This window comes from Trichechus manatus, unplaced genomic scaffold, assembly GCF_000243295.1.
Source record: "Trichechus manatus latirostris isolate Lorelei unplaced genomic scaffold, TriManLat1.0 scaffold00008, whole genome shotgun sequence".
Taxonomy (NCBI): Eukaryota; Metazoa; Chordata; class Mammalia; order Sirenia; family Trichechidae; genus Trichechus; species Trichechus manatus.
The window spans coordinates 7,301,686-7,325,139 of record NW_004443944.1 but is presented as its reverse complement, the minus strand read 5'-3'; the positions used below and the strand labels follow the sequence as shown (position 1 = coordinate 7,325,139).

Genomic DNA, 23,454 nt, shown 5'->3' with positions numbered 1-23,454 from the left:
AAATTCCCTAAACTTTGGTTTATCTGGAAATGCCCTAATTTCATCATCATATTTGAGAGACAGTTTTGCTGGATATATAATTCTTGGCTGGCAATTTTTTTCCTTCAAGGCTTTATATATGTCATCCCATTGCCTTCTTGCCTGCACGGTTTCTGCTGAATAGTCCGAGCTTAGTCTTATTGACTCTCCTTTCTAAACGACTTTTCATTTATCCTAAAATTCTCTCTTTATCTTTGGTTTTTGCAAGTTTGATTATAATGTCTTGATGACTTTCTTTTGGGATCTACCTTGTGTGGGGTTCGATAAGCATCTTGGATAGATATCTTCTCATCTTTCATGATATCAGGAAGTTTTCTGTCAACAAATCTTCAACAATTCTCTCTGTATTTTCTGTTATCCCCCCACCCCTGTTCTGCTATTCCAATCACTGCTGGTTATTCCTCTTGATAGAGTTCCACATAATTCTTAGTGTTTCTTCATTTTTTGAAATTCTTTTATCTGATTTTTCCTCCAATAAGTTGATGTCAAGTGCTTTATCTTCAATCTCACTAATTCTGACTTCCATTACCTCAATTCTGCTCCTATGACTTTCTATTGAGTTGTCTAATTCTGACATTTTATTCTTAATCCTCTAGATTTGTTTGCTGTCTCTCTATGGATTCTTGCAGCCTGTTAAATTTGTCATTATGGTCTTATGTAATCTTCGTAAGTTCCTCTACTGCTTTGTCTGTATGTTCCTTGGCTTGTTCTGCGTTTTGCATGATCTCCTTCCGGATTTCTGGAAGAGTTCTGTATATTAAGCTTTTGTACTCTACCTCCGGTAATTCCAAGAAGTTCTCTTCCTCCCGAAAATTTCTTGATTCTTTGTTTTGGGAGCTTGCTGAAGCCATTATGGTCTGCCTCTTTATGTGATTTGATATTGACTATTGTCTCTGAGCCATCAATAAGTTATTACATTTATTTATTTTGTGTTTGTTTACTGTGTCCTAGCTTCTTGTTTTGTTTTGTTTTAATATGCCCAAATAGACTGCTGTTGTGAGCTAGTTTCATTACTGGTGTCTTTGAAGCTCTAATGTCCTGTCACCAGGTGGGTAGATCTGTTACGAGGTATGTGAGACCAGGAGTCTGTTTACTTTTCTTGTATGGATTCAGCTCAGGTGTCCAGGTAGTTGGTCATCAAGTGTGTGGTGCAGGCTCTCACCTACAGTTCTAGACAGGCAGGGGTGATTAGTATAGGCACAGGTATCTGGCTGCAGCAGGGGTTTACATGCTGAGCAATGCAAGTGGCTGATGGCTGCCCCTGAGTGTCTGGGAGGAAAGTGTGTCCCTGTTCCCTAGAGGGCATAGGTGGGTGGGTTTTGCAGCCAGACTATGGGCACCCAAAGCTGTTGGCTGTAAGGACCGGGAGTCACCACTTATTCTTAGACCTGTCATGGGTGGCTAGGTGGCATGGGTGGACCCACTAGTCGTCAGGCCCCTGATGTCAGTAGGTGAGGACCCTGCTTAATGGGCAGAGCATGTCAAATGTCACAAACCTGCCACTTCACCATATAGCTGATACAGCTGAAGTTAGGCTTCAGGTATACACTCTGTTGTACTGTGGTAATAAGGGCCTATGCTGTTGAAATGGGCCCTAATAGGTCTATGCAGGGTTGAAAGGCATTCAAAGTCCGTGAACCCCTTATGCCTGTGCCTAGGCAAAGGAGCTGTGCCTACCCTGAGTTCCTGGCTTAGGGGAACTGGCAGATTATTTTTTGCAGTTTGTTAATTTGTTCCCTCTCCAAGGCCAGGAGAATGGCTCAGGGTGCGTGACGGTTCCTCCTTTCAACCCAGGGGACTCGGCAATGGCTGAAGCCGGCCCGGGACCTGGTGCAGAGCAGAGAGGGGGCAGGTAAATGGGAGATAGGTTTTTCCAAAAGGAGGTGTTCTCTGATCCGTGCAATAGGTCAGACGCATGTACTTATCTTTCGCCAATTGAGCACTGCTTTTCACTGGTTCTGGAGGCCCAAGTAGACACTCTGCCACTCGGTCTCTCCAATGGGGAAAACGCCTCCAGAGCACCAGTGCCTGCCTCACTGTGCATGCCAGCCGATCTGGCCTGAAGGGTACCAGCACCCACTGGGTTAGGTCTGGCAATTCCTCATTGCTTCCAAACCGTCTCTCCCTCCTGCTGCCACTCAGTCCAATTTCTCAATTTTGTCTTTGATGCTCAGGGCTCCTAGATTGTCATATATAATTGATTCACTTGTTTTTTTGGGTCTTTATTGTAAGAAGGACCACAGGAAGTGTCTGACTACTCTACCATCTTGGCCCTGCCTCTCATTATTTCTCTTTTTTTTTAAACATTCTTTGCACCTGGCTTTTTTCACAATGTATCATGGATTTCATGCCACATCAGTTCAGAGATACCTTTCTTATTCTTTTTTAATATCTTTGTAGAAATTCATTGGGAGGATGTACCATAATTTCCTCAACCAATTTACTGTAAATGGGCATTAGGTTACTTCTAACACTTCACGTACAAATAATACTGCAATGAATAACCCTGTATAAATGTATTTTCATACTGTTGAAGGTGAATCTACAGGGTAAATTCCTCTAACTAGTAGGATTGCTGGGTCCATGTATATGCATATTTCTTTTTGTTAGATATTGTCAAGCTTCCCTCTATAATGGTTGCACGATTTCATACTGCCATCTGCAATGTATGGTAGTGTCTACTTCCCTCAACCTTGCCAAAAGTGTTTTGTCAACCATTTGACATATTGCCAATGTAATAGGTGACAATGATATATATCTAAGTGTAATTTTAATTTGCATTTATCTCAGTGGAAGGGAAGTTCAACATCTTTTCATACACTTAAGGGCCAATGTTATATCTTACTTTGTGAACTGTCCGTTCATGTATTTTGCCAATTTTTTCCTCCAATTTTAAAATTCTTTCTACGTTAGCAAAAATAAGTCTTCATATGTGATGTACGTTGCTAATATTTCCTGAAGGATATCATTTGTCTTCTGACTTTACTTCTAGTGTCAAATTTATCAATCTTTTCTTTTATGTATCTGGATTTTTAGCCGAATTCAGAAAGCCTTTCTCTATGCCCAGGTTATAGCGCAATTCACTTATATTCTGGTACACCTGTAGTTTCACTCTTTACATATAGATCTCTGATCAATTGGGATTTTTCTTGTGTATAGTATGAGGTATGTTCCAATAATATATTTTTCTAAATGGATATCTAGTTGCCCAACATCATTTATTAAAATGTCCAGCTTTACTCAAGTGGTTTGAGGTACTACCTTTATCATACTAAAACTACATATGTACTTGAGTGGATTTCCTAACTTCCTTATTGATTCCACTGGTGTATTTGTCTCTATATACCAGTACGACACAGTGTTTTACTTCTAAGGTTTCATGGCAGGTTTTAATGTCTGGTAGGGCTAGTACTGTTTTAGCTTTTTCTTTTCAGGTTTTTCCTGGATATTCTTTTCCATGTGAACTTCATAAACAGCTTGTTAGTATTTTTTTTAAATTGGTTTCTGTTAAATCTATAAATAAATTCAGGGATAAATGATAACCTAATTCTAATCTAAACATGTTTTTTGAGAAAAATCAAAAAAAAATTTTAACACAGATTTGGCATTAGACGCCACTAAGCTATCATCGTTAACTTCGTTGGATGAGATATTGATATTGTGGTATTTAAGAATCCATCTTTAGATTTAGAGAAATATAAAACATTTAGAGATAAAACATCGTATTAGGGATTAGCTCTGAAATAATTCAGTAGAAGAGAGAAAAAGGGAAGGAGGAAGTAAGTGGGTAATATAACTATTAAGTCTACCTTAAAACTCATTGCTGTCGAGTTAATTCCGACTCACAATGATCATATAAGTAAGAGCAGAACTGCTCCAAAGGGTTTCCAAGGCCGTAAATCTTTGCAGAAGCAGACTACCACATCTTTCTCCCAGGGAATGGCTGCTGGTTGGGACCACTGACCTTTCGGTTAGCAGCCGAATGCTTAACCATTGGGCCACGAGGGCTCCTATGTCTACCCTGACCTCCATTAAACAAAAATTACCAAACCTGTTGCCATGAAATTGATTCTGATTCATGGCAACCCCATGTGTGTCAGAGTAGAACTGTGCTCCATAGGGTTTTCAATGGCGGATATTTCAGAAGTAAATTGCCAGGACTTTTTTCCAAGACATCTCTGGATGGACTTGAACCTATAACCTTATGGGTAGCAGTAAGCGTTTAAACCATCTGCACCACCCAGGGGCCTTAATCCTACTCCTTCTTTAAAATTCAGCTCAAGCTTCCCATCTTTCCACAAACTGCATTCTTGTCGAATTATCTGCTACCCCTCCTCACTGAGCCCATCCCTGCAGAAGAATTATCTATCCTACCACAATGACATCAGACGTGGCTATGTGATTTGCCTGGCCAATGAAGCTTAGTGGAATTAAGTGTCACTTTCAAACAAGTTTTAGGAGCCACAGTGTGGTTCCATCATTGCTCTTTACGCCCCTCTGCCTTGACAATCCCACGACCCACAGAGAGCCTGCTCCTTCTGCCTGGATCCCAAAACCAATGAGCTGAGCTGCACCTGAACTGTAGCCATGAGACAATATGAGTGAGAAATGATCAACTGTTGTTATAAGTCATCAAATTATTGGGGTTTGTGTTACAAAATTACCTAGCCTATCCATTGAACCCACTGCCATTAAGGTGATTTTGACTCACAGTGACCCTAAAGGACAGAGTAGAACTGCCCCATAGTGTTTCCAAGGAGCACCTGGTGGATCCTACTGGCGATGTTTTCTGGTTAGTGGTTAGCAGCCTGAGCTCCTAACCACTGCACAACCAGGGCTTAAATCTCTATGAAGTCTATACAAATTATTTTAGGAAGAATTAGCCCATTTATTTTTAACTGTGCACTGGAAGAAAAGGCATCACACCATGAATATATGAAGAAATAGAGAAAAAGAGAGTGGTTTAGGAGGAAAAATATTATCCTAAATTCTGTTAAGTTTGAGAATAAACTTTTAATGTTTTGTAGGCAAGTAGAAATACAAATGAGACAGTGACAGAGAGAAAATAGGTCCATCGTAATATGTGATGGTCAAAATCATTAAAGTTCACAAGTTCTTTAAGAGTGTGACTATAGACAAAGAAAAACAGTCTATGAAACTAAGTCCTATGGACCACTATATTCTGAAAAAAAAGAAAGAAAGAAGAGAAAAATCCAAAAGTAGACATAAGAGACTAGAGAAGTCAGAATACTGTGGTGTCGAAGAAGAGAAAGGAAAACATGTCAAGAAATGCAACTGGATCCAGGCTTTCGATATCAATTTGAACCAGGTAATTTTAGTAATTTCCTCTGAACCAGTTACATGTATTAACATAGAGAAAGACAATACTATAACCACAGAAAAATAAAAAACCTAATCTAATTACACTGACTAGCTATAGCCAGGAACCAGGAGACAGACAGAGAGCTACACCACCGATGATGGCGAGGGGCGGTGGAAGAGAAACGGTCATAGTAAAGACTGGCAAGAGACAGTGTGGTGGGCTTCCCGGCCCATGCAGTGAGAAACCTGAGTGCCTTTGGACAAGAGGCTGGCCGGCGGAACAGGGTGCCTTCAGGCACTTGGCAGAGCTAGGTTTGCTGACCAAGGGAGCTAGAGCTGAGCGCCTTCGGGCCAGGCCTTACTGGCGGAGTAGGGTACCTATGGGTACTTATTGGCAGAGCTAAAAGAGCTCTGTAACACTTGCCTGAGCAGGGCGGAGGCCGAGGGCCAGAGGGACATGCCTGCAGGCACATCGGAAAACTGGCTGTATGGATAGAAGAAGTGTATCCTGAGCATTCCTGAACCTGAATTGTAACCTGTTACTCCCCTAATTAACCCCACAATGCTAAGGATTCTCTGTGAGTTTTATGTGGTCACTGCCATGAATTATCTAACCCAGCAGAGAAGCAAAGAGTGCTGTGGGAGGGACGGTTGGTGTCGGAACTGGTAGAGATGGTGGAGGGACGAGGCATGCCTGACCTCCGCCTCATACGAATCAGCCTTGGGCTGTTGATCTTGATTCTCCTTTGAAGCGAGAGTGGTGAGAAAAGAAACAATGTGCTTTATGAAATCCAAAAGCCAAAAAACATCTGTGCAGAAGGCATCTCTCACGACCCTCCCTTTGCAAACTGTGCCCCGACTTCACGGGCCTCCCCACACTTCCCCACACTGGGCACACACATCCCTCCCTAAGGCCTTCGCACCAGCGACAGCTCCCTCCATCTGAAATGCTCTTGCCCACGGGACCTAGAGTTCTGACTCCATCACCACTTTGTCTTTGGTCAGGTTACCTCCTCGCTGATTTCAAACACCAATTTCAAACTTGAGCCAGCCACCCTGTCACACTCGATACCCCAATCTCCAGCTCTGTTTTTCCCAGTTTCTCACTTTATAGCACTTGTCATCTTTTAGCACACCAGACCGTAATGCCTCCATCTACAGAGTGTACTGTTTGTTGCCTGTCTCCTTATACTCGAAGGTAAGCCCAGTGAGGGCAGGGGCTTCCAACTATTACATTTACTAATGTGTTCTGACTGTCTAGGACATTATCTGGCATATAGCATTTACTTTATTTGGTCCATAGGGTTTTATTGCCTATAATCTTTATGAAAGCAGACTGCCAGACTTTTCTTTTGTGGTGCCACTAAATGAGTATGAACCACCAACCTCTAGGTTAATAGTAAAGCACAAAGTGTTTGCACCACCCAGGAACCTTTGGCATATAGAAAACCAAAAAAGCATTGCCCATTGAGTCAACTGTGACTCACAGCAACCCTACAGGACAGACTAGAGCTGCCCCACTGGGTTTCCAAGGCTGTAAATCTTGATGGAAGCAGACTGCCACATCTTTCTCGCATGGAGAGTCTGGTGGGTTTGAACTGCCGACCTTTCGGTTAGCAGATGAGTGCTTAACCACTGCGCAACCAGGGCTCCTTTGACACATAATAGCTGCCCAACACATACCTACTGAATTAATGAAGGAAAAGAAAAGAGCACATCCTCACCCAATGAGAGCAGATTCCTGTAAATCTCCAGCATCACTTCTTTGTATAGGTGCTTCTGCTCAGAGCTCAGTCTCTTCCATTCTGCCTCCGTGAAGACCACAGTGACATCCTCGAATGTAACTGGTTCCTAGAATAAGCAATAAATCAATGCACAGCAAACCACCATCAATTTTCCCAATGAGAGGAGTTTAACTAGTGGCCCTCAAGAGTCTGGATCTGACGAAGTTCATCTAAGTCTTTTCAGAGAACACAGGTCCCCACATCAAGTTCTTCTGACACGACTGTATACCTGGCTTTGTGATAAAATCTGTGGGGGGCATAAGTGATGCAAAAAACCCATCCTGGCCCTCAAACAAGTATGACTTGAATGGGGAAATGCTTTGTGAATCAATTTGAAAGTATTAAGCAGTATTCAAGAAAGTTACTTTCAGAATTCATAATGGAGGAATTCAAAGATGGGAGAGTACAGGATGGGCTAGAAAAGAACAAAAGGCGTCATGGAGGTGAGGCATTGAGGGACAGTGAAGATTTAAAGGAGAAGATGGATGGAAACTTCACCTACAGAGAAAAGTGGGAGTGAACAGATGAGGCCTGGAGGGAGCATTTCTGCAGAGTTCAGGAACTAAATGGGATCTGTAAAATCACTATCTTTGTGCATGTATTTTAATAACCTTTTCTAATAAAGTGCTTAACACTTCACTCATCATGCAGAGTAGCAGCTCATCTATGCAAAACAGATGGCAAGAGAATGGCAGTAATATTCCAGAAAAAGGACGTTTACAGATAACTTAATCTTTAAAAAAAAACACTTTAAGCCATTGCCATTGATAGTCTAGGGACCCTACAGGACAGAGTACAAGTGCCCCATAGCGTTTCCAAAGCTGTGATCTTTATGAAAGCAGGCCACCACATCTTTCTTATCTGGAGGGGCTGCTGGATTCAAACATTTGGTTAGCAGGTGAGTGCTTAATCACAGCGCCATCAGGGCTCGTACATTTTACTGAGGTATAATTTATAACCCATTTGCTTTATAATTTACCCACTTTAAATACAGGAACTCTGCACTTTGTACAATTTCTATATGCGTGGATTTCAGTTACCATGATTTAGTTAAATAACCATTAAAAAAACCCAAACCATTCCATTGACTCAATTCCGACTCATAGCGACCCTATAGGGTTATAAACATCCCTAGTCTCCCCCAAAATGGTTTAAATTTCAGTTGCTCTGGTATCTTAACTGTGAGTAACTGCATAAAGTACAAACTTTCTGCTAGCTCTTTAGTTCATAGATCCCTTCACCAATATAGATGCACGTAAGGATCAGTATAAGGAATCATATCACTTCTTTTAAAGTCCAGCTGACCTCAGGGGAGGGAGGGGGGCTGATGCAATCAATCACGACAAAGTAACATAGTCAAGAAAAGCTCTTGACACAGAAGCTGCATGGGCTTCCTGGTTGGTGACAGACATCCATGCATGTGGGATGGCAGCACATCCCTTTTTGGGACATGGAAGGTCTGCACTGGGAACCTTCCCAGACCTTGCCCTATGCACCTCTTTATTTGTATCTTTTTCTGCTATAACAAAGCTGTAATCATAAATACAGCCTTTTTGTGAGTTCTGTGAGGTATTACAGTGAATTATCAGACCCAAAGAGTAGTGGGAGCCAACAGTTCAGAAGTGAGGGAGCCCAAGGGGGGCTCCCAAGCCTGCAGCTGGCATCCTGAACAGGTAGAGGAAAACCTCAATTTGTAGCCAATACATCAGAAGTGAGGGTGTTGTGTGGACTCTCAAACTTGTGTCTAGAATTTGCCTATCTGGCAGTGTGAAGAACAGTATCCTTTTAACTTGTGAGACTGACCCAGCTCCTGGTGGCCAGGGTCAGAGAAGGAAGTGCTGTCTGGGCAGCTCGTATCAGAATGAACAGAGAAGGGGAAAGTGGATATTCTGGTATTTTACATTTTAAGATTGACCAACACACTATCATATTCCTGTAAATAAGACTGGTCACTAGAATGAGTGCTGAAGCTACAGGATGGTATCTGAGAATCTGTTTTTACTATGTTCTCCATTTCTGTACGTTTAAAAAGCTCAATAATTAAAAAGTAAAAACATGACCATTATACAAGATGCTATCATTAGATAGTATGCATGTGGATGTGAAATGAAATTTAGTATTACATTTTAAAATTTTACTAATCTCAATTTATCAAAAATATTCCTTATGCCTTATAGTTTCCTAGATTCTTAATATTAATCTTGAGTATATTTTCCAACAAGAAAAATAAAATGCAGAAAACATTCTAAAATACCTAACAGGGTACCTGACATGAAGACATGAAAGGTAAATGTTGATGGCCTTCCCCTTCCCAAGACAGGGAACATAAACCTATTCTCTTCCATAGAAGCCAGTATTTCAGAAAAAGAACGCAATTCCAACTAACCAGCATTGTGGGCTTCCTCTTCTCTTGGGGCCAGTCAGTATCCTTAGAAGACAAACCTAAGGGAGAAAGAGAAGTTGTGAGAAAGCAGACTTCCCAGAATGCTCCCAGAGTAGCTCTTCTGAGCCCTGGGATGGAAGGAAGTAGCCACTTCACTCAGCTGTGGCCTCTAAAGCACTCTCACCTGAACCTGGAGCCTTGGTCCCCCCTTCACCTCTCTACACGCTCCACAACTCTCACCTTTAGCCTCATGTTTTGGAGTCAATTTCTTCATGTTCTCCGTATCTTCCCTGTTCTTTGCAGCCAAAATCTTCTCCCAGTCCCGCTCTCTGCGGGCTGAAGGATCAGGCAACGTAATGGCCCCAGAGTCAGTCCAATGACTGCCCTGAAATTCTGCCACAGGGCCAGTCGGAAGTTATTTCACCTCAAGATGGACTTCTGCTGCCTGGGGGACTGCTTCAAACCTCAATTATGAAAGCCCTCTTGTCTCCATGCATCCAGGACCTGTGGGTGGAGAAGCAACTTTATGCTGCTGGATCCTTCCCTGTGAGCTAAACCCATGCCTTCTCAGCAGGGGTCCTGTCCTCTCTCACCCTCCTCACTCAGCAATCATGGAGTCTCAGTCTACTAAGCTCCTCTGGATTTTCTACCTTTATTCATTTCTGGCCTACAAGCCCTTAAGTCTGCTCCCTGACCCTCTCCCTCACCTGTCAAAACTTACTGCAACCCTCTTGCCCCCACACTTCAGATTCAAGCTCCATTTTCCAGATCAGTTTCTGCTACCTGAGTCAGGGAGAAGACGGAATACAGCCTAAAGTCTGTGGAGACAGAGCCTCTAACGTCTCCCTCCAGAACCATCAGGGCATGCGGCAGTCAGCTTCAGACTCCCCTAGCCAAGTTCCCAGCTGTGTTCAACTCCCCATGTCCCTGTACTCTGAGGAGTTTGGGGGTCTGAACTGAGTCCCTCCAGGCCTCACAATGACTTCTGCAAAAATAACACCCCACCTTCCATTCTGTGTGTGTATGCCACATGACCCTGTCAGTCAAAGTCCTCCACTCATGTTGTCCAGAGGAGGCAGATGGTGTTGGGAGCTATGGCACCTTTAGAAGCTCCTCAGACTCCCTGGCCAGGACCTTAGCCCACATGCCTACAGTCCTACTGCTGCCTTGTTGCTGTAGTTAGCCGCCGTTAGGTCGACTCCTACTCACGGTGACCTCATGTGTGCAAACTAGAACTGCTCCATAAGGCTTCCAAGGCTGTGACCCTTTGGAAGGAGATTGCCAGGCCTATCTTCCGAGGTGCCTCTGGGTGGGTATGAACTGTCAACCTTTCAGCTAGCAGTAGAGAGCTTAACTGTCTGCGCTACCCAGAGACTCCTTACTGCTGCCTAGTACCCTCTAAGGCTAGCTGGGGTTCCCCTAAGATGCTCTCCTGACTCATCCCCCAACACAGAGGCACAGCTGCTCACTCCCTCTTCTATCCAACCTACATGTCACCTTAGTAAAACCATATTGTAATTTTTACTTGAATGACTGTTTTTACTAGAATGCGAGCTTCCTGTAAGAAATACATCTCTGTCATTTTGCTAATCCTAGGCCTTTGTGGCACATTTTATCATTTTCGTCTACTATCTGCTTCTCTATAAAAAGATTATACTTCTCTGCCCCTGACATCTAGTGGCTCAGTTGTTAAGTGCTCAGTTGGTATCCAAAAGGTTGGCAGTTCGAATCCACCAGCCACTCCGTGGAAACCTTATGAGGCAGTTTTACTCTGTCCGATAGTGTCCCCATGAGTTGGAATCCACTCATTGGCAATGGGTTTGGGTTTGGTTTGTTTCCTGACATCAGACTTGACCTTGTGACTCGCCTTGGGCAACGCATGTGAGTGAAAGTATAGGTGTGATTTCTAAGCCTTGCAGGACTCCACCACCTCTCTTGTCCTTTTTCCTCTGCCATGAGAGCAACAGCTTCCCAAAAGGAGCTCTCCTTCAGTCTTGGTTCTGCCAAGGTGTTTTTCCAGAGAACCAAGGCAAAAGGCCACACGACGGAACTCATTTCACTACAGACAGAGAAAACATTAAGGCTGACTGTCTCAGGACTAAAAAGGCAACATGTCTACAGACGGACGTTTTAAAATTGTATCAGTTCAACTTTGTGATTTAAAGCATCTGGAAGAAATGAGTAATTTCCTAGGAGAATCCAAATTATCTAAAATAGACTCAAACAACAGGGAAGGAAAAAATATATATATTATTAGCCAAAGAAGAAAATGAAAAGGCAGTCAAAGATCCACTCTCCAAAAGGCATCGCCTCAGACAATATTATCAGCCAGTTTCAGCAAAGTTTTGGGGAATAGGTAATGCCTGTATTAAATATTAAGTTCCCCAAAGCATTAACTAAAGGGTCAGTGAAAGAGAGGAAGACCCTCAATGAGATGGATTGACACGTGGCTGCAACAATGGGCTCAAGCATAGCAATGACCGTGAGTATGGCGCAGAACCGGGCAGCGTTTCCTTCTGTTGTACCTAGGGTCCTATGGATTAGAACTGACTTGATGGCACCTAATAACAATAACAAAGCATTAAAAAAAAAAAGAAAAGAAGAAAGAAATGGTCCCTAAGTCATTCATCAAGGACACCAAAAGCAAACAAGAACACGACAGAAAAAGAAAACAAGAGGTCAATTCCACTTAGAAACACAGATCAAAAGTTCTAAATAACCACTAGTAAACTGAATGCAGCTGTACCTTCCAAAATTATAGTACATCATGACCAAGCATATTTTATTACAACAATGACAGAGGAGTTTGATATCATCAGAAAATCTACTATGGGAGTGATGTAGGAGGTAAAATTGGAGCCATTATTCCTGTCCTTGAGTATAAGGAATGAAACCCAGCTGGAGCGACAAAGACTCACAAGGACACATCAGCTGGGCCCTGAGGTACAAAAACAATAGCTAGAACAATCTGGAAACCATCTTTTAGGGAACTTTTCACAGAGAAATCTTAGAGCACAAACGACCCATATATTTTCCACTCCTATCTTTTTTATTAGCATTTAATAAATAGTAAGATTTGTTGGAACAATGAAGACCCTCCTGTCATTACTGAAATCTGTACCAATGATTATTAAGAAAGACAATTCAAAATGTAGAATCACGGTAACTTGGGCAGTTTTTAGCCAATCTTGAAAATGTGAAACTTTTAATGATTTTGCCCATTTGTAATGTTAATATATACTACCAGTCTCAGAAAATGTGAAACTTTTAATGATTTTACCCATTTGTAATATTTATACTAATGATTCTATAACATTCCTTGGACTCGGGCAGACATGGCTCTGGCAGCATGCTTGTCTATTTCCACTTTTGCCTCTTGGAACATACACTGAATACAAGCTTTCTTCTTGGTTTACTACAACTTTGTGGTGATTTTACCCTAGGACAGAAAGGAGGAACCTCCATTCTTCTAGAAAACTGGTCATTTAGAAACATTTATCTGAGAAAATCTTCTTGTGAAACTAGGTCGAGGAGCACTCTAACTGAGGGACCTGGCATTAACTGAAATGGCTCACACAGGTCTCGATCAGACTCCATTTTGTTTTTGTTTCTGCTCTCTTCTGAATACATGACCTATAACTTCTATAACAAAAAAAAATTTTAAAGCAGACAGGAAAGAGAACAAACTGTGGTGAAGCTAAAATATGTACACAGATACACTTGTGGTTAGAAAGATATGCTTGTGGTTTTCCTGTATAAAAAACATTCCTCTCCTTCCGAACATGGGAGCACACTGTAATTTTACACTATGCTGCCCAGCTAAGGCTGTTCTATTCCTCAATAAAACTTCTTGATTACTCCTAACAAACTACCAGACTTTCTCCATTGACAACTGTGATCCAATTACTTACATTTTGCCCTATTTGCTTCATCACATATCTAACCATTCACGTAGGGGGGCATATAGACATTCAGTGTAACACATCTTTCAATTTTCTGTAAGTATGAACAGCGTCTTAAGAAAACATTGGAAGGAAATACGGTTTAAAGAGATTTAAATATTTATAAAATATATAACTCTAAAACAGTAACTTTTATCTGTTTATTGTTATTCCCCAGATAAATGAACTGTTTTATTTTCATGCCAGTGTACATCATTCTCTCTCTCACTACAGTATAAAACACTTCATGGATGAAATACCATCTGTGGCTATAAAGTATAATATGAACTCTGCAGAAAATAAACACTGTAAGCACAACTTGCGTCAAAAAATTCTATATGACAACATGCCATGGATGTGATCTTCTATTAAACCCAAAACCAAACCCACTGTTGTCGAGTCGATTCCAACTCATAGCAACTGTCTTAGTCATCTAGTGCTGCTGTAACAGAAATACCACAAGAGGATGGCTTTAACAAACAGAAATTTATTCTCTCACAGTCGAGGAGGCTAGAAATCCAAACTCAGGGCACCAGCTGCAGGGGAGGCTCTCTCTCTCTGCCAGTTCTGGGGGAAGGTCCTTGTCATCATCCTCCTTTGGATAAGGAGCTTCTGAGTGCAGGGAACCCGGGTGCAAAGGACAGGCTTCGTTCCTGATGCTTCTTTCCTGGTGGTATGAGGTCCCTCCTCCTCTCTCCTTTTATCTCTTGTAAGATAAAAGGTGATGCAGGCCACATCCCTGTGAAACTCCCCTTACACTGGATCAGGGCTCTGACCTGAGTAAGGATGTTGTATCCCAGCCATCCTCTTTAACGTAACTTAACCTTGTCTCATTAACCACAGGTAGAGATTAGGATTTACAACACATAGGATAATCACATCAGATAACAAAATGGTGGACAACGAGACAATACTGGGAATCATAGTCACGGCAAGTTGAAACACATTTTGGGGGACACAATTAAATCCATAACAGCGACCCTGTATTCGTTTCATTTCATTATAAGAGACTAAGAGATGGCGAAGGACATATTTCATATATACACATCCAGATAAATCTCACTTTCCCCTTTTGTTTGCCAAATCCACTGTGAAAAATCTATCTCCTTATGAAAATGGAAATATTTCAAGTACATGACCTTCTGTAAGCTACTATGGAATTACAGAAAACTTTTGATAGGAACATTCTCTAAATTCTTGGTTAGTATTTTATCTCAAGAGTTTCCAGGTATATCATTTATTTGGTCCCAATATCATTAACATAGATGTTTTAAAGTGCACTGTCCCCAAATAAGCAGGTAAAAGATCGTAACTCAACTAGGTAATTGGGGAGAGTTTAGTAAAGGGACTATCTACAAAGGTGTGGGCAGGATTATGGAAAATAGAAAGGATGTTGATGTACCACAGGAGCTTAGGAAAGCATAGTCTTTACCAACCCTAGCTCTAAAGGTGGTGTGGGCAGTTAGCAGACTCAGGAGACAGAACTATGTAGAGAGGGTTGCTTGACAGCAGTTTGGGCCTTCAGCAGAGTTACACAATGAACTGGGATGACCCATTACAGAGGGAGCCAGGAGAATAAATACATAAAAACAGCAGAGGACAGAACTCAGTAAAGGTAAAAAGCCATCTGAACTAAATCTCCTTCTAACGCTAATGAGTAATTGTTATGGACTGAATTATGTCCCCCCAAAATATGTGCTGAAGTCCTAACCCCTATACCTGGACATGTAGTCTAATGCAATTAATTACCTCACATGTAAGATAATGCAATCACCTTCCAAGGCATTTTAATGCAAAGTAATCAATCAGTCAGTTGAGGTCATGTCATAGTAGAGTGTGTCCTAAACCTAATAACCTGAGTTATTAAAAAAAAATACAGACCAAGACACACACCTGCTGGGAAGATGATGCCATGTGAGGATCACCTACAAGCCAAGGCCCAGGAAACACCTGGGACTAACTAAAGGAAGGAACCGTCACCGTTAACCACTGAGTTCGGGCAGAGTCAGTGGTAGGCAATAAGAAATGGCCCTGTTTAGGAAGTGAGTGGCATCATCATTTTTACCTCAGAGGAACAACTCAAAAGGCAGGGTGAGGGGAAGTGAAAATGTGGAGAAGCGATGACAACCTGGGTAGCAAAGGGGCATAGATGAAGGGAGGGGAAGAACGGAGGGGTTTACCTGTCAAGGTGGAATTCAGAGGACGCAATAGCTAATGAGATGGATGGGAAATCGGAAAGAATAAGGAAGGGGAAGGGAGAATTCACCCTGCTGAATTCCAGATGCTCCTACCACTCATGCTTCTTACTGTAGATAGGGTGTAGGGTTTGAACTGAATCAAAGACATTTTTACGACAAGTGGAAAAAACTCAAAACCAACTGGGTATTAAGGCATTAAGGAATTACTGTTAAATTTGTTGACTACAGTAACAGTATTGTTGTATTTTCAAAAAACAATCCTTATCTGTCGGAAATGCATACTGTAGTATTTACAGGTGAAATGGTATGATGTCTGGAATTTGCTTCCAAATACTCTAGCAGGGAAAACGAAATGCGGGTTGGAGAGTATTGGATGAAATAGGAATAGCAGAACGTGCATAACTGATGAAACTCCCAATCCTGATCCGGGCCATGTTACACATATTAACCTCTGTAATGTGCTACTACTTCTGTAAAATGGGAATTTTGATAACCAACTTTCAAACTGGCTGAGGGAATCAAATATCGCAGTGATTGTAAAGTCCAGCGTCTGGCACAGAACAACTACTTACTAAATGGCAGCAACTATTACTTTCGTTTTCACAGCAGCTGGCACAGTCCTGGGAATCCACCTGCCAGGATGAAATGCCGCTGGGACAGAATGGTGGGAACCTGAATTTAGTAACACTTACAAAACATACCAGAAACACTTCCAGGTCTTGTGATAAACTGAGCACAGAGAGGGCATATATCTTGCTCAGGGTGACAAAACTAAAGTGCGTAGATTTGAACTCTAGCTGTGGAGTGCCACATTTTTAGCCAGGCAGGTCAGTGATAATGTCAGTAGTGACCGGTCCCGTGGGGTGCAACACCTCTCAGAGGGGATCCACACAGGGTTGAGAGGATGTAGATGAAATAAGATTGGCCACGAATCAATAAATGCTGAATCTGTTGATGTGTTCATGGGTTTCACTGTACTATTCTAAGGATCAGTTCTCAATTTTTTCCTTAATAAAATACTAAAAACGAAAGTCCTGATACCTGGACCCCATCAGAGATGCTGGAAGCCATCTGGACAGTCAGCCAACAGCCCTCAGAGGTTCCCGCCCTACCTAACCCCGCCACAGCCACAAACCAGAGGTGGCCAGCTGAGCCCCAACACTCCAGGCAGAAACAGGAAGACGGGAAATCAGCCAAATGGCCACCCACCCTACAACAACTAAGAGATTTTTGTCACAAGGTTGAGCGGATCCCTGCCACCCAGCAGTCACACAGACTGCAGGTCCCTGAGAAGCCGACCTGCCCTTCACTCAGAAAAGAACTGCCTAGATGCAGGCCCCCACGGTGCAGTTTCCCACCACCAGACAACGTTTCGTTGTCGGTCTCAGGCCAAAATCTCCCCCAGGGACTCCAGACCCGATAAAACGCTCCCACGACTTCCTAGGGATACCATACCAATATCAAGCTCACCTCCGATCACCTGCACCCCCGCAACACATCAAAGCACAGCAGGTCCTGAGACACCACCAACCCCCCACCCTCCACTCAACTACCACCTGGGACGGCCCAGCCCCCACCGAAAACTCACAAACCTTGCCACGCACGGCAAGTCCTGGATTCCCACCATGACCCGGAAATGCAGGACCAAGTAAGCGCTCCCCACCGAATAGCCCCGGGGTTTTATACCCCTCGACGCGCCCCCTCCATCAGGGATGTTCGTCTCTTTGCCCCTGGCTGCACTCCTGCCCACAGCCCGAACAACCCCGAGAATGCACCACCGGAGCAGCCCTCTCTTTTCGGGAATTGTTTGTCCCAGACTAATCCCACCCCCTTCAAAAAGGAAATTCGAAATTCCAGGTCTCTCTCGCCCCAGCGCCAACCCGGAGACGGACGGTCCGCGGAGCGCCCTACAACTCAAGGAGTCAAGGCTGGGTCTTCCGTGCGCAACTTCCGTGCCCCAAATGCGCGTCTTCAGCCGCGCCCCCTTCTCCAAAAATGGAGCATCCGGAATCATAGGCGCTGAACCTCCAGGGCGCAGCCCCCGCCCGCCGCCGGGCCCTCTCCTCTGCCCGCCGAGCTCCACCTTGGGCCCTAACGCTAGGCCCCAGCTTTCCTGACCCTCCTTACCGCGGGGAAAAGACGCTCGGGGCTCAAGGACCCGTGAGAGCCTCGCTCGCTCCGTGCAGTCACCGGCCGCGCAACTCCGCCAGAACTACAGTTCCCAGAATCCTCGCGGCCTGCGGCTCTCATTGGCCGTCCCAAGAGCGGCTTCTGAGCCACGCGGGTCGTGGACTCTGATAACAGCCACTGGGCAGAGCCTCTCCTCTTTTTAAAACTACCCGGTCATCACACCGGTACTGGTTCCTGCGTGAAGTCTCGGTCCCCGGTCGCCTCACACGCTGCACCTGGGAGAAGCCTCCGCGGCGGCTTTCGCTGACTCCCGACCCCGGCGCGCGAGATTACTTTCCGGTTGGCGCGCATGGCCCGCCCAGGGCGCTGACTGGAAAGCCGACTTTTGACCTAACTTTTTCTCCTGAAGCGGGGCTGAGCTCCCTGGGTTTAGGCCCCATAACATACACCCCACCATCCGTGAGCGCCATCTAGGCCTGGCCTCGTGCTGCCCGCGCGCCCCTGTAGTCAGCCTCGTTTTCCTTACGGGAAAACAGACTGGGAAAGCAAAGCAGGCTCCCAAAGCCTCAGTGGAGCCCTTACCGTCAACTCCAGCGCTTTCCTTTGTGGTCATTTTTCTCAGGGTAAATTTTATTATCTGTGGATTATGCCACAATAAAGCTTTTATTTAAAAAATAAGATTAATTAGATCCCATATCCCTCCCGTACTCCTACAGAAGATTCATTTTCACCATCTGGAAAAGCTGAAGATGTGAGTGTCCCACCCAGGAAAGGTCGTTCTCTCCACCCCAAATTGTGCACTTGGATATCTGGACATTCTACTTTATGAGTGGTATCTTGCTAGGAAGAGTGAGCTGTAGCAGCAGGTAGAACTCACAACAACCAGGGTAAGCTGTTACTTCTACACTGTTAGGGATTTCCTGCTCTGGACTCCGCTACAACCCCACTAGGTTATCTGCAAACTGTGGACCATGACTGATTACACACAGCAGCTGGGGTCGGTGCTGCTCTGTGGCACGTAGGAGTAGAAGCTATTCCCTTCATCACCTCAAATGGGACAGAGAGAAAAGAGCAGAGGCCAGAGCTGGAGCAGCCAACAGGGTGGGTGTGACTGTTAGGGGACCTTAAGATAAAACACCTAATTAGTACTCCACCCGTTATCAGGCCACTCCCAGTCACCTCCCCACTCCCAGTCACCTCCCCACCACGTCACTCACTTCCTCTAAGTTGTTTTGCAGACTCTCTGGAGAATTCCTGACCCATCTGGATCTAACGGGTTTAAGGAGGTCAGACATGCACAGAGCAGACAAGAGTGACTGACAGGCAACTTCGGACCCCCCACGCATCCTGAATAGCGTGGGAAAACTCAGGTCAAGGAACCAAAAGACTCATGTTGAGGAACTTAAATTACCGGGCATACATCATCTGCAGTAGCCAAGCCCATTTCAAAAGAGAAGAGTCCACTGGCCACTTCCGTGCCAAGTCTTAGCCCCGCCCCATAATAAATAATCAATACAGACTAAGAATATGTAGAACTTCCTGATCCTGCCCACCTGCTTCCTCCACCCTATATGAATATGTATAATTCCCCAAACCTAGAAAATGTAAATGATTCCTCAAATAGAGGAACTCAATCTGAGGTTGATACCTCTGAGTTCCCACTTGCTAGCCTGCGAAATATACTCTTCCTCTCAAAGCAGTGTCTGAGAGATTGGCTTCTTGCACACTGGGCACGGACCCATTGGTCCAGTTTCCTGACCTCCCTACCACCATGTGACCATACCTCAGTAAAGCAGTAACACCCAGTAAGGAGCTTTGCAGCAGGTGTATAGATGAACAGATGGAAAGGACATGGCCCAGTGTAGTGGTAAAGTGGGGCCAAAAGGTGCTACAGGCCTGAGCACTGAGCTGTGAGCAGAGTCAGAGGAGCAGGAATTCAGTGCAGGCGGTCAGGGTAACACAGATACCCCTCCTCACTCCTCACGGCTAGTTGTTGTTTTTAGGTGCCATTGAGTTGGTTCCAACTCATAGCGACCCTATGTACAACAGAATGAAACACTGCCCAGTCTGCGCCATCCTCAAAATTGTTGTTATGCTTAAGCCTATTGTTGTAGCCACTGTGCCAATCCATCTCATTCAGGGTCTTCCTCTTTTTCACTGACCCTCTGCTTTACCAAGCATGATGTCCTTCTCCAGGGACTGATCCTTCCTGACTACATGTCCAAAGTATGTGAGATGTAGTATCGGTATCCTTGCTTCTAAGGAGCATTGTGGTTATACTTTTTCCAAGACAGATTTGTTTGTTGTTTTGAGAGTCCATGGTATGTATATTCAATATTCTTCACCAACACCACAATTCAAAGATGTCAATTCTTCTCGGTCTTCCTTATTAATCGTCCAGCTTTCACATGCATATGAGGTGGTTGAAAACATCATGGCTTGGGTCAGGGGCACCTTATGCTTCAAGGTGACATCTTTGCTTTTCAACACTTTAAAGAGGTCTTTTACAGCCGATTTCCCCATTGCAATGCGTCTTTTGATGTCTTGACTGCTGCTTCCATGGGTGTTGATTGTGGATCCAAGGAAAATGAAATCCTTGACAACTTCAATCTTTTCCCCTTTATCATGATGTTGCTTATTGGTTCAATTGTGAGGATTTTTGTTTTCTTTATGTTGAGGCATAATCCATACTGAAGGCTGTGGTCTTTGATCTTCAGCAGTAAGTGCTTCAAGTCCTCTTCACATTCAGCAAGTAAGGTTGTGTCGTCTGCATAACACGGATTGTTAGAGTCTCCCTCCAATCCTGATGCTACATTCTTCTACATATAGTCCAGCTTCTCGGATTATTTGCTCAGCATACAGATTGAATAGGTATGGTGAAAGGATACAACCCTGACGCACACCTTTCCTGACTTTAAGCCACGCAGTATCCCCTTGTTCTGTTGGAACGACTGTCTCTTGATCTATGTACAGTTTCCTCATGAGCTCAATTAAGTGTTCTGGAATTCCCATTCTTTGCAATGGTATCCATAATTGGTTATGATCGACACAGTCAAGTGCCTTTGCAGTCAATAAAACACAGCTAAACATCTTTCTGGTATTCTCTGCTTTCAGCCAGGATCCATCTGACATCAGCAATGATATCCCTTGTTCCGCGTCCTCTCATGAATCTGGCTTGAATTTCTGGCAGTTCCCTGTTGATATACTGTACAGCTGCTTTTGAATGATCTTCAGCAAAATTTTACTTCTGTGTAATATTAATGATATTGTTCGATAATTTCCACATTCGGTGGCATCACCTTTCTTGGGTATAAGCATAAATATAGATCTCTTCCAGTCGATTGGCCAGGTAGCTGTCTTCCAAATTTCTTGGCATAGACGAGTGAGTACTTGCAGCGCTTCATCCGTTTGTTGAAACATCTCGGTATTCTCTCAATTCCTGGAGCCTTGTTTTTCTCCAGTGCCTTCAGTGAAGCTTGGACTTCTTCCTTCAGTACCTTGGTTCCTGCTCATGTAGTACCTCCTGAAATGGTTGAACATTGACCAATTCTTTTTGGTATACAGACTTTTGTGTATTCCTTCCATCTTCTTTTCAATTGTTTAATATTTTCCTCATAGAATCCTTCACTATTGCAACTCAAGGCTTGAATTTTTTCTTCAGTTCTTTCAGCCTGAGAAATGCAGAGCGTCTTCTTCCCTTTTGGTTTTCCATCAGGGCTTAAAGACACAATATCAAACTCAACCCCACAGGACCCTTGCAAAATTAGCAGCAGAATTACCTCCACAAAAGAGAGGAAGAGAGTTAAGGTTTTGACCTAAATTTCTGCTGAAGCGGAGCTGAGTTCCATGGGCTTAGGTTGCATAATATACGCCCCACCACGCGTGAGCGCCATATAGGCCTGGCCTTGCATTGCCCGTGCACCCTTGTGGTCAGCCTCATTTTCCTTACAGGGAAACAGACTGGGAAAGCAAAGCAGGTTCCCAAAGTCTCAGTTGAGCCCTTACGCTCAACTCCAGCGCTTTCCTCTGTAGTCATTTTCCTCTTATTGAAGTTCTCAAAGTTAGTAGCAAACTCTCACCCTGCTCATGGAAGAGAAGCCTCACTCACAGGTTGGAGACTGGCTCTTTGGCTTTTTTTCTAGAACTCTGATTGAGAACTGGGCTACACTGGTCCCTTCTGCAACACGCCATTTGGGGTTCTGCAAAGCAGGTGTAATTCAGTTTAGCTCATGGAAAGGGCGTTTAAATTGTAAGAGTGTCTTAGGCTGGGTTTTCTAGAGAACTAAAACTGGTAAAGCATATATATATATATATATATATATATATATATAGAGAGAGAGATTTATATCCAGGAAACAGCTCATGCAGTTGTAGAGGCTGGATCATCCCAAGTACGTGGGTCAGGATAAAGGCTTCTCCTGATTCACGTAGCTGCAAGGGCTGGCAAAACCAAGATTGGCAGCTTGGAGAGCAGAGCTGTTACTCACAGGCTGTGAAGATCAACAAATCCCAAGACTGGCAGGCAAGACTGCAGGTAAGCTGCTAGCTCAAGTTCCAAGAACTGACAGTCAGCAAACAGGAGCCAGCTGCAGGATCCAAAATGAGCAAAAGCCCACAAGCCTTACCAGAACCTCCAATTATTTGGATGCAGGCCACATGCCCAAGGAAACTCCTTTCATCTGATTGACTACTCACAGCAGATCCCATCATGGGGGTGATGACATACCAAATCTCAGCAGGGAAGGGATCACAACATTATACAACTGCCAAAACACTGAGAATCATGGCCCAGTCAAGCTGACACACAATCTTAACCACCACAGTCCACCCCTTGTCAATTTGGTACATGTACACATCTCCTTAAACCATACAGAATCTCTGAATAAAGACAGTTATAAAGTCATACTTGTGCCTAACATGATACAACCAACACACATACAACCAAAAATGCACTAGCCCTGTTTACATCTTATATTTTGTAAGTAAGGGAAACAAAAATATTTGATGCACTCATAAAAACAGAAAAGAGTCATAACAATTACAGTTCTTGTTTCTGCAACTGGTCACGTGGCCGTAACTGGTATTTAGAACTACCTTCTTCCACCACCCATTCCGTATTCCCTTTGCCCTCAGCAAGCACCTCAGCTGATCATGGTTCTTTGCCTGGAGGGTGACCCAAACCTTCATTCCTGAAAGGGCTGGGCCATTAGTAGTCATGTCGGAATTGGGTTGCTGTAGTTTTCCATTGACTTTAATCACAGGGCATGGTAGTACTGAGAGGCCCTAAGGGATCTCCTGCATTCCAGACATACTCTTCCTCACCTCCATTATGTAATATCAATCTGATTTCCTCTTGGTAATCAGGATCAATCACACCAGCCAGTATGTTAACCTCTTTCTTTGCCTGTTGATCCAGAGGCAGGAGGAGCCTGAAGTGGCCAGGTGGCATTTTTAGCTTCCAGTTCAATGGAATCAGTGATGTGTCTCCAGGTGGGAGCATTCCTCCCTTTGGAACTAGGACTTCTAGGTCTTCAGAGCATCAGGTTGTGGGGACAGGAAGCAAAAATCTTGTGAGTGGGTCACTAGGGGTAATAGTGAGTGGTGTCACTCCCATTTCCACCCCTTGATTCCTGGATCCATGAATCCTGGCTATGGGA

General features: G+C 43.8%; 2 protein-coding genes across 2 annotated transcripts in view; both read right to left on the bottom strand.

Annotated features, from left to right (window-relative positions):
- Window positions 1-23,454, bottom strand: part of LOC111822844 (zinc finger protein 268-like) — a 63,363-nt gene that overhangs the window by 11,817 nt on the left and 28,092 nt on the right. The window lies entirely within an intron of this gene.
- On the bottom strand, window positions 7,005-18,148 carry LOC101342301 (zinc finger protein 28 homolog). Its single transcript, XM_023742447.1, has 5 exons — window positions 18,020-18,148; window positions 17,795-17,938; window positions 9,769-9,937; window positions 9,532-9,587; window positions 7,005-7,212 (listed from the first exon to the last, which is right to left on the bottom strand). The coding sequence occupies exons 1-5, from the start codon at window positions 18,146-18,148 to the stop codon at window positions 7,045-7,047; spliced, it is 666 nt and encodes a 221-aa protein (XP_023598215.1). The 3' UTR covers window positions 7,005-7,044.

What these genes read in the sequence shown, in the direction of transcription:
- LOC101342301 (XM_023742447.1), bottom strand. Translation starts at nt 18,148, where the DNA reads ATGCGCGCCAACCGGAAAGTAATCTCGCGCGCCGGGGTCGGGAGTCAG. An exon ending in TCACGCAGGAACCAGTACCG is followed by an intron (nt 17,939 to 18,019) that starts GTGTGATGACCG and finishes CGCGTGGCTCAG; the next exon opens with AAGCCGCTCTTGGGACGGCC. An exon ending in CCGAGCGTCTTTTCCCCGCG is followed by an intron (nt 9,938 to 17,794) that starts GTAAGGAGGGTC and finishes AAATAACTTCCG; the next exon opens with ACTGGCCCTGTGGCAGAATT.